General features: G+C 40.5%; 1 protein-coding gene across 7 annotated transcripts in view; it reads left to right on the plus strand.

The window, feature by feature from the left end:
• The window catches only part of FSTL4 (follistatin like 4), a 1,281,504-nt gene that overhangs the window by 876,951 nt on the left and 392,306 nt on the right, over window positions 1-12,247 (plus strand). For all 7 annotated transcript variants that reach the window (XM_068273011.1, XM_068273010.1, XM_068273014.1 and 4 more), the window contains one exon: window positions 3,045-3,235. In XM_068273011.1, coding sequence (XP_068129112.1) covers window positions 3,045-3,235 — 191 coding nt within the window. The remainder of the gene's footprint in view (window positions 1-3,044; window positions 3,236-12,247) is intronic.

A 12,247-nucleotide genomic window follows, 5' to 3' on the forward strand; every position in this document is an offset into this window, starting at 1 on the left:
AGTGTTCATAAGTTTATTATTTTTCTTTAAAAAGATGTTTTATTTATCTTTTGTGCCTTTGCAACAGCTAAAAATATAGTGATGCATACTAATTCTAGATTAAACAATATTCTTTGTAGACTTAATAAATACATGAAATGAAAAGTTACTTACTTCTGCTACAGCACTAGTACGTGCTTATCCTACAACAGAGGGACTGTATGATGTAAATCATGGTAGCAGAGGTATCCTTTTAAAATGCTAACACAACTAATAATGGAAAAGCAATAGCTAAATAATTATATAAAAAAATAAATTTGTATTTATAATTTACACATCCTAACCATACTGTTAAAACTAAAAACAGAAATTTTTTTTGTTGAACTGATTCAAAAAATTGCAGAGTTAGAGTCCCTATAAATTTTACCTGAGGTATCCAAACACATCTTTCCCAGTGCAACAGCTTGATACAGGTGAAACTTGGAAAATTAGAATATTGTCCATTTACAAATTACAATTTTCCAAAGTATAATGTATCTGCTCTGAAAGCTGCCATTACATATTATTTATAGCTGCTGTAATTATGTATTCTACTGATAATTTCTCAACTGTGTGCATTCTTGAAATAGAGAGAGCTCATTTTCAGCACAGCTTGGAATGTAACAACAGAGGAATGTAAGCAAAAGATAATGTTATCACCACTTTGGATGCAGATCAAAAGCCGAAGAAGCTTTCCACTAAAGAACAAAGTGTTGTGTTTAACTGTTTGAATGCTGTTCTGCTACAATTTTTTGTGGTAGTAGGTTTAAAGCTGTAAGTAATATTTAAGAGCAAAGAAGAAATGCTGAGTTTCAGACCACTTTAAAGATAATCTGTACTGTAAAATTCTTACAATAAAAAGCATACCATTCTATTCACTATGTTCTCCTGGGCCCCTCTGTGCTATTTCTGCCACTCCCTGCTGCAATCCTGGCTTGTAATTGCCATTTTTATGCAGTGTTTACAAACAAAAGACATAGCAAGTGATAGGCTGAGAGTAGCTCAGTGTGTGAGTCATAGAGAGTGTGCAGGGGGCCTGGAGAGGGTGTGTATAGCTTCTATCCAATCACAAGCAGCACAGCACATTCCAGCCAGACCTGAACCTGACAGAGCTGACAGAGGAGAGAAGATTAGATCATATAACAGAGATAACACAGCCACTGTGCAACTAGGAAAGGCTGCAGTAAGACAGAGCACATTAGAACAGCTATAGGAACTTATAGGATAGAAGAAATAAGGCTTAACATTTTGTTACAGAGTCTCTTTAAGTTGAATTAATGATATAAAAGAAGTTTTGCACGATATTCTAATTTTTCGAGTTTCACCTATATTTGGTAGAAGATATTTTGGCTTTTATTATGTGTTTAATATGTGTAAGTGTTGTGAGTACACTATAAAATGTGTGCAGGAAAATAAGGTGTACATAGGAAATAAGTAGTAGTCCATCGGTTCTATGTAGTAGTACTATGCTATGCCCCATTCAAACCGTTCTAGTCACTAACATTTAAAAGAACCCTAACACTTCCCCTGTCTATGCTGCCTGGATCTTTGCAGCATATCAATTGTAAGCACGATATGTTCTGCCCAAATAATCCAAACATAGACCACCAAAAGACAAAAAGAAGATCACAAACATGCACATGCACAAACATGATCACAAAGTTTCAAAAAATCGCTCAAGTACATTAAAGGTAAATGACCACCCTCAATACATCTCATCAAAATGATGTAACATCAGCCGCCCAAAACTATGAAAGCCCTAGACACAAAATCACAGCCACCTAAGTTGAATCCAATATCACATTTTAAACACAGACTAGGAGAAATGTCTTAAATTATGAACAAAAATAACTTTCCAATAACTTTCCAAAAAGGTCTCCCTTCTTTACAGAACATAAAAGAAGGTCTGCATTCTTGGCATTGTGATAGGACCAAACACCACCAGCAGAACAATAAATAAGCTCTAGTTGGAATGATTCACTTACGAAATTCACATGACTGTTTAATGAAAAGACTAGCCACCTTAGCCCGTTTAAAAATGGGCTCTAGTGTATTACCGCCGCACGTGCACACGCGCACCTGCTGAACGTGCATGCGCGCACCCGTCTGCTCACGCACACACCCGCCCAGCTGACTGGCTTCATCCTCCTGTCCCAGTGGTCAATGCTGCGCACATGCACAGCAACAAAAAGCATGGACCCAGGGAAACAGAGACAGTGTACGCAGGAACACTTGTCTCTTATTAGTTAGGATGCCGTCTTCTCTCTCTCTCTCTTTCTCTCTCTCTCTCTCTTTCTCTCTCTCTCTCTCTTTCTCTCTTTCTCTCTCTCTTTCCCTCTCTTTCGCGCTTTCTCTCGGTTCAATTCAATTGAACAATTCAAAAAAGTTTCATTGGCAGGATACATACAGTACAGCCATTGCCAAAGCAAAAGAAGAATGGTGGGATATAAAAATCATTGAGTCCTATCTATTGTATCATTACCTACCTTTCATGTTGTACACTCACAATTCTCGCATATTATTTCTTCACTACTTGTTCTCCTTTATATTACTTAAGAATTTTTCATCATTTCACTAGCCATGTATGTTTCACTTGAAAACTTAATAAAAATTATTTGAAAAAAAAAAAAGAAAAGGGTGGAGTCCATGGGGTGTGGGGGAGTGATAGAAGTATAGCAGTCTGTAAAAATTATCAGATTACAATTCATCTATGCTACTCTCAGTTTGTGTTATGCCGTAAAATGAAATCTGGGATTAGATCCAACAATTTTATTAAAGGAGGTGTCTCAGGTTGCAAAGTATTTGGGGATGTGCAGCAGGAAGACAGCCTCATCCTCCAAAGTCCTCTGGTCAAAATGCCTGCACAGCCTCTCTCCCTCTCTCCCTCTCTCCCTCTCTCTCTCTCTCTCTCTCTCTCTTTTGCAGCAAGCAAACATCTGCACCTGATCATCAGTTAAGTCACATAATCTACCTAGAATCCTATATAAGATGTTGAAAATAGTAATTCTCTGTCTATTTCCCCATAGGTGAAACTTGCACAATGGCTGATTATACCCGACTCAAGAATATCCTGCTTGATCTCCAATCTAATAAGAAGAAACAAAAGATTAACCCTCTACAAGACAAGATATCTCAAAAGCGAGCTCTGGTAGAAGACATGTTTAACTATTTGGATATAAACAATGATGGTCATCTAGACAGCTCTGAACTGGCTCAGGTGGGTATATAGATGCTTGAAAATTGAATTATGAAGTGAATTGCCTTCTTCTTTCAAAGTGTAAATTGAATATAACAGCGGAATTCTTGAGAGGCAAAACCTGCTGCCTAACTTCAGAAGAAAATGAAGCAATATGCTTTGAATTGTGAATGTTGCTTTTTCAAGAGCTTTGGGAGTAAGAATTTTGTATTCAAGAACATGTTGGAATACTGTACAATCACAAACACATCTCACTTTTACGAGTATATTGATTAATGACTCAAAGTCTCTGTGCTCTCTGAAAATGCATACTTAGAAAACATATTTTACATTAAAACGATACAAGGCAAAAATCATTTTAATATTCCAACCCATGTACCTTTTTGAAAAAGTACTTAACTGTATTTAGAAAATAATAATAATAATTTTGGCCTGTCATATAATTTTACAATACTTTGATATTTTTCAAGACATTGGATAAACAGAGTGTACAAAACACAAACTCAAGCAGCAAGAGAAGTAAGTTAAAGGACCACTATTGCTGAAAATTGTATAATGTAAAATGCATGAAAACACATAAATAAAAAGTACACTTCTCCCAGAGTAAAATGTGCTATAAATTACCTTTCTCCTATGTTGCTGTCACTTAACCACTTTATGACAACCCGACTTATAAAAAACGTCCTGCTAGAGCATCTTAATGGCTCCAGGACGTTCTTATAAGTCAGACAGTGCTGCTGCCGATGTGCACGTGTGCGCTCCCGCGTGTGCACGTGCATCCCCGTGCACGTGCATGTGAAAATAGTGGGGAAAAAAACACCTTTATTTTCAAATACTATATTGTCACCATACTTTGTACTAGTGACATAATTAAAATCTTGTGATAACCAGAACAAATAGGCAGATAAAATGTGTGGGTTTTATGCCGTGTTGGATGACAATCGCTTGCAAAAATAAAGACAAACGAAGAGCGGCCTACATCAGACATTTTGCCCAATCCATCCGGCAGATTAATTCAGACAAGTGTTGTGCAGAGATGGTGCATTCGTTCACGTGTGTGCAATGTTGTTTGTGCGCACAGTGTTAATATGACTTGGTTGTTTGCAATATCGGTGTGCAGAAATGTCTTATTTATGATGTTACTAGTAAAGTAATTTACGTGACGTTGGCCAGCTGATTTCTGCAAATGTGTAGGACATGTATGTATGGACCATGAGGTTGGTAAGATCCAGTAAGGCCACAAACACAAAAATTTGAAATGGGGTTATGATAGCACAAACACTGGGATAAACGAATCCCTCTTGGCCCCTTTGACAATGGTAATATAATTCCTAAAATATAACTTTTATTAGGTCTTTACTATAAAAATTAGGGCTATCACACCATCACCAACAACATACATAAGAGGAGGGGATAGGAGTGTGTGAAACATATAATTCATGGGTTGCCCAGAATATAAGGCTCACCCAAAGGAATACAGGTATAGCGTAATCCCTTATTACACTCTCCACTCACTAGTAAGTAAACTGAGTCCACCATATAACAGTCAATCTAGATCTAGACTGCAGTCTATGCAGAGTGGGTCGGATAAGAACTCCACTGCAATATAAAGCCCAACTAACTAGATAATGGCAGACATAACATCCCCCCCCCCACACTAGCGGACAATCACCCAATTGGGTGATTGTCTGCTAGTGAAGGGGGCATTCTATGTCTGCCACTATCTAGTTTAGATCTAGATTGACTGTTATATGGTGGACAGGGATGCTCTCAACTTCGAATTCGGATGAAATCCGAATAGGGTTATTCGAATTTCATCCTGCTAATTACAGCAGCTGTGCGGGTGGCCGAGGGGGGGTTAATCTTACCCATCAGGCTTCTTCTTGCTCCGTCCCTCGGCGCCTCCCACGATGCGTTCCAATCCGGCGTCACCTGATTACATACACTTCCTCCTTCCCGGGTTGAAGGAGGAAGTGTATAGTCACGTGACTGCTGGATTGGAACGCATCGTGGGAGGCGCCGAGGGACGGAGCAAGAAGAAGCCTGATGGGTAAGATTAACCCCCTTCGGCCACCCGCACAGCTGCTGTAATTAGTAGGATGAAATTCGAATAACCCTATTCGGATTTCATCCGAATTCGAAGTTGAGAGCATCCCTGATGGTGGACTCAGTTTAGTTGCTAGTGAGTGGAGAGTGTAATACGGGATTACGCTTTATATTCTGGGCAACCCATGAATTATATGTTTCACATACTCCTACCAGTGTCATATGCCCTCCTCTTATGCATGTTGTTGGTGATGGTGTGATAGCCCTAATTTCTATAGTAAAGACCTAATAAAAGTTATATTTTAGGTATTATATTACCATTGTCAAAGGGTCCAAGATCCAGTAATGATCAGTAACAATACTGACATGTATTAATACCCAAGCAGCACCGGGTGACCCAAAACCACTAGGAAAGTATAGAGGATTAAAAGATACTGAAAGCCCTCCTACTGAAAAGCAATGCTCAGTGTATTTTGCCTCCTTAAAACTGAAGGTATTTGCAATAATTCAGATTTAAAAGCATAACCATGGTTACCCACAATGCATCACTACTGAATATGCAAATTATCCCTTTATGCCCCTGAAGCCAGACTTACATACAGAACTGCTGGTGTATAGCAAAAGTCTGAAACTGGCTGTCTGCATGATGGGTTGCTGTGGCTCTGTAAAATGTATAAGCTATAGGCTTGTTATAAATCAGCGTTTACGGACGTAAGCCTGGCTTCACAGGCATAAAGAGATAATTTGCATATTCAGTAGTAATGCATTGTGGGTAACCACAATTGCTCACTTAAAGTGAATGGGAACCGCATTTAAAAAAAAAAGTAAGCAAATACTTACCTAAGGAGAGGGAAGGCTCTGGGTCATATGGAGCCTTCCGTCTCCTCTCTCGGTGCCCTCTATCCTGTGCTGGCTCCCCCCATTTCAATCCCCCGCTGAAAGGGTATTTGGAAGTCTTCAGGGGCCGTGTCCTCCCAAAGACGTGCGGCTCCATAATGCACAGACATGAGCGTGCAAGAGAGCGTGCTTGCGCAGGTGCAGTACAGGGCCGCCCTTCTTCAGGAGCACTCAGGCTCCCTGAAGACTTCTGAAGCCTCCTTCGGCCGGGTAAAGCAGTATTTGACTAATTTAGTCAAATACAGCTACCGGGCGAGCCAGCACTGGAACGAGGGGACCAGGAGAGGAGCGGGAAGGCTCTATAGGACCCAGAGCCTTCCCTCTCCTTGGGTAAGTATGTCTCATTTTTTTTAAATGCGGTTCCCATTCACTTTAAAGCTGAATTATTGCAAATACCTTCTGTTTTGAGAAAGGCAAAATACACTGAGTATTAATGCTGCTCACTGCCTTGTTGCTGCAAATTCAAATACAGTAACATAAGTATAAGACTGCACAGACCAATGATTATTAATAATTCCGACAAATAATTTATTGTACAATATGCAAAAATACTTAAACTAACGCAGTAGTAATGGTTAATGCTTGCTGTAATGTGCTGGATTTGTAAATAATCTAGAACAATATGCCCTTGCCGACACCAGACTGCAATGATGAAGAACACTTCAAAGTAGTAAGGCCATGTCATGAACAGACTAGCAGCAATGCTGCTTAATGCTGTCTGTTATACGCTGCACTTGTAAATTATTTATAACACTGAGTTTTACTGACAGTAGAAAGCAATGAGGATGAACATCACTGCTTTACATCATAGTCTCTGCCTGGCACAGATCCGGTCCACATTACATTTAAAAAAAAGTGCGATAACACTAAGCTCCCCAGTCCCCAAAGCAGCAGAACGCATCCATTCCAACATATTAGAATAACTAATGACTTGATTATCAATGATTTATATAATTAATATCAATAACCATTTACTTTTCTGAGAAATATAATTGAATGATCACCTCATGCAGAGTAATGGGCAGAGGGAATAACTGTAAGTATGACAGATCCTTTACAATAGTTTCTGTGTTATCACCAATGAAACAAAATATGACATTGTGTTAAGATTCCTACTGAGTCCCAGAGTCTGCTGAATTATATTTTCACAGTATGACAATGCACAGCAAGACACAGGCTAAATCTCTCATAATTGTCAATTTCTACCGCAAGTTGAAATTTCAGCGAAAATAATATAAAAGTGGCACGGGCAGATTTATACTTTTTGTGCCACTATTCCAAGTATATTTAACCACTTAACGACCGCCTAACGCCGATAGGCGTCGGCAGGTCGAAGTGGTGTCTCCGTGAACAGTCTGCGAGCCGCCGATCGCGGCTTTCAGGCTAATTGTAAACACGCAGGGAAGAAATCCCCGCTGTTTACATCAATACGGTGCTGCTGCGCAGCAGGTCCGTAAAAGAGATCCGCGATCCCCGGCCTCTGATTGACCCGGGATCGCCGCCGTCTGACAGGCTAAAGCCTATTGGAGGCAGTACAGGACGGATCGCCTTCCTGTGCCGCCCAGATCCGGAGGGAGAGAGAGAGGTAAGGGGAGGGAATGTGTATCGCTGTGGAGGGGGGCTTTGAGTAGCCCCCCCCCCGCTCGGCCACACAGAGTGGCGACGATCAGACCCCCCCAGCAGGACATCCCCCTAGTGGGGAAAAGGGGGGGGGGAAGTCTGATAGCCCTGCCTCATTCACGATCTGTGCTGCGGGCTGGAGAGCCCACGCAGCACAGATCACACAGAAATCCCCTGGTCCTTAAGTGGTTAAAGAGAAACTGTGACCAAGAATTGAACTTCATCCCAATCAGTAGCTGACACCCCCTTTTACATAAGAAATATAATTCTTTTCACTAACGGATCATCAGGGGGCGCTGTATGGCTGATATTGTGGTGAAACCCCTCCCACAGAAAACTGTGAAGACTATGCACCTGGCAGTTTCCTGTCTGTGAACCTCGTTGCATTGTGGGAAATAGCTGTTTACAGCTGTTTCCAACTGCCAAAAAAGCAAGCAGCAGCTACTTCCAGTGACATCACCTGCCAGCAGTAAAAATGTCACCCTATGATAAATGTCAGAATGTAAATCAGGTAGAGGAAAGCTTTACCAATGGGCAAACACTAACTAAATCATGTATACAATACATGATTATTGTAAAAATGAAGCACTTTTTTTAATTACATTATTTTCACTGGAGTTCCTCTTTAAGTGCAGCTGCCTCCCCCCCTTTCAAGTGTATTATCCATGTACCGAAGCCCCTCTCTTTCATGAACTGCGTTCTAGGGCCCTAGGCCATCAGCCCTTTTTCAGCCTCCTCTTTTATATGTAGCAGCCCCTCTTTCATGTTCTGGTGCCCCCTCGGGATGCGGCCGCTCCAGGAATCCGGTCTTGAATAGTGGTCTGACTGACTAAGGTTCTCCAAGTCTACCAGTAGCTAGGGAACGTAAGGAATCCAGCAAACTTGATTGGATTTATTTAAAGAGGAACTTCAGCCTAAACAAACATACTGTCATTAAGTTACATAAGTTATGTTAATTAAAATAGATAGTTAATATAATCTCTTACACACCCTGTTTTAAAAGAACAGGCAAATGTTTGATTTCATGAGGGCAGACATCTTTTTGGTTGAAAGGAGGTGACAGGGAGCATGAGACACAGTTCCAACTGTCCTGTGTGCTGATCACCCCTCCTAGTTGCTAGGCAATGTGAATAACAACCTAGGAAATCCCATCATGCTTTGCACAGCATCAGGGGAAAAAGCTCGGGCAGTTTTCTTTGATGGGTGGAGCTTAGCTAAAAATGCAGCTGAAAACAAAGTTCTGATGCTGTAAAACTGTTAAAGAAACACCAAGCCTTTTCAGTTCTGCTGAGTAGATTTTTAGTCCGGAGGTTCACTTTAAGCAATCTATGGGCCTGATGCACTAACTAGTGGTAATATTGTCTTGCAGAGACAGCCCACAACAGTATTACTGATATTACCTCCAGTAAAGTACCGCGAGTTACACTAAGTACCCCAGGCGTAGGTACGGTTATGTGCATTAGTAACGTGCCTTACTGTAGCAATGTTAGCATTACTTGAGTTCCATGGGTCGCATTAAAATAGCGTATGCTTCTTATTAGTAATAGTAGTGGTATTTTCATCATTCATCAGTATTATTATTATAGGTAGTAGATGGCTACTCAACTCAAAACCATTTCCTGAGTCATCCTAATGGTTATTAGAATATCAATACAAATTGGGCTTTTATATCATTTTTTTAGAAAGACAAAATTACTGTAAGTACTGTGTTTGGACCAACAGTAGTGAATCCTAAGATCAATGCAACATAAGCATTTATACTTACCTGGGGCTCCCTCCAGCTCCCTCAGTGGCCTGGTCTCCTCCATTCTCTGGCTGTCAGCCAAGGTAGTGGGGGACTACTGCACATGTGCGACACTAGCTGTGCACTTACTTGGTTGCACTTATGTGGCCTGGAGTGTTCTGCAGAACTGGAAGTACTGTAATTTAAAAAACCTGGAAACTGTTAAGCAGTACTTTGCGGTCACAATAACAGGTTTATTGGGCCAAAAATAGTGAAACCCTTAAAGTAAACCTGAGACCAATGCAACACAAGCATTTATACATACTTGGCTTTCCTCCAGGTCCCTCAGTGTCTATCCGGTCCCGTTCATTCTGTCACTGTCAGCCCCAGTAGTCAGGGACTACTTTGTACGTGTGGTACTAGCCATGCACTTGGTCACGCTTATGAGGAGTGTTCTGAACCTACGTAATTGGTTAAGACTGGTAAGGCTTGTAACGCACATGCGCAGTAGTCCCCGGCTGACTCTGTTAGGGACTTTACCGAGCTGACTGCAATAGAACGGATGGGACAAGATGGACACTGAGGGAATTCACGTGCCTGCAGTGGGCTGGAGGAAGCCCCCCGGCATGTATAAATTCTTGTGTTTTATTGGCCTCGGGTATACTTTAAAGACTGTTCTGCCAATTCTTCACATTGAGAAAATCCCCTTGATCAAGGTAAGGTTGGATTGGACTGAAGATCTCATGCTTTCTTTCTTTCTTTCTTTCTTTCTTCCTTCTTTCTCTCATACTACCTGAAAGTGGTAAATTCAGCCATTCAAAATAAAAAAAGCTACCAATATCTCCATGAATGTCGAAGATTGCTACCACCTAACTATAGGTCAGTGAAGGGCAGGTGTTGCCTGCAGCATCTAGAGAACACCAATTCAATGCTTTTAAAGAGAAACTCTGACCAAAAATTAAACTTTATCCCAATCAGTAGCTGATACCCCCTTTTACATGAGAAATCTAGTCATTTTCACAAACAGACCATCAGGGGGCGCTGTATGACTGATATTGTGGTGAAACTCCTTCCATAAGTAACCCCTCCCACAAGAAAAGTTCAAACTTTTGAGGGAAATAGCTGTTTACAGCTGTTTACAGCTGTTTCCAACTGCCAAAAACCATGCAGCAGCTACATCACCTGCCAACAGTAAAATGTTCACTGGAGTTCCTCTTTAAGGTTGATTTAATTCTTTCCCCATTTACTTCAGTTGCAACATGAGCTCCAAAATCATCCACAAAATGTTTGCTGTGGATGTTTTCCAACCGTTCCTTCTCACAAACGTTGAACATGAACGCTTCTCTGAACTTCACTACTCACTCTAATGATTGCAGTTGACTCAGACACTGGCTCAGCATTCTTTAATCTTCACAAATGTCTCTTAAGTGCCATTTTCAGAAGTCTATCTCAACATAGCTTTATTGGCAGGTTTTACTGCAGTGAGAACAGAGAAGAGAGGGATGTGTCATTCCCAAATGAGTCACAAGTCATCAGCTTTAGGTAATCAGATTTGTCAGCAGAATATTTAGTGTTAATAAACACCACTTTATAATGTAGCAGTAGAGTATAAGATCATTTTAGCCATCAGTAAAAGCAGGAAGTTTTGAATCAGGATAATACTATTTATCGGCTAACTTTAAAGAACAAGCGACACCCATGCTAACCTAGAAATAAAAAACACGCATATAAGTAGATAAGTACTAGTTCTACTTACATAACAGATGTATTGCACTGTCCACGTTATGATTCCTGTGAATTTTATAAAGGAAAAGCAGAGAATCCTATTCAAGACAGTTTCCATCTTGGTTACCTTTGAATGAAGCTAATCCTGACATCATTTCCTCTCTCATTTTCTTTTCTCCTCTTTCTAATTGTGTATTAGTTACACACCCTCCTCCCAGAGTCTTCAGACACCCCCACTAAGGTCTATACTAGTGCACTGTCTTACATCATTAGAAGCAGGGGCTAATAAAGGGAAGAGGAGGAATATATTATAGATAAAAATACCCCCCAGCATGCAACTGTTTGCCAGCCGATGGCAGTGGCAATTAAAGTGCTCCTATGGTATGTGATAACTCCAAACCATAACAGCAGAAAAAGTTTTGAAAGTTTTGATTGCAGGATTAGATCTTTATCACTTAATACACTCAGACCAGTTGCTGTTGAAATTTGATTTTTATGGTGACAAACCCACTTTAAATGGAGCCTGAGGCGAGAGAAATAGGGAGCCATATTTACTTCCTTTTAAACAATACCAATTGCCTGGCTGTCCTGTTGATCTTTCTGATCAGTAGCGTCTGACTCACACATCTGAAACAAGCATGCCGCTAATCTTGTCAGATTTTTGTCAGAAACATCTAATCTGCATGCTTCTTCAGGGTGGATGCCTAGAAGTATTACAGGCAGAGGATTAGCAGGGCAGCTAGGCAATTTGCATTGTTAAAAAAATGGCAGCCTCCATATGTCTCTCACCTCAGGTTCCCTTTAAAATGAAAAGTTGAAGCTTTTGGCAAATACGCCTTCTTCAGACTCTATTCCAGTAGGTTGACAAGAGGTTAAAACACGCAAGCATCACCTCAGAGCTTACACACATCTTACCTCAAAAGGATAATAATAACACTAATTATCATGATACAGAATTATGCTATTATGAAAATCTATTGGAAAATAGACTATTTAAATCTTGAAGTGGAAGCTTTTGATTG

Source organism: Hyperolius riggenbachi, chromosome 3, assembly GCF_040937935.1.
Source record: "Hyperolius riggenbachi isolate aHypRig1 chromosome 3, aHypRig1.pri, whole genome shotgun sequence".
Lineage (NCBI taxonomy): Eukaryota > Metazoa > Chordata > Amphibia > Anura > Hyperoliidae > Hyperolius > Hyperolius riggenbachi.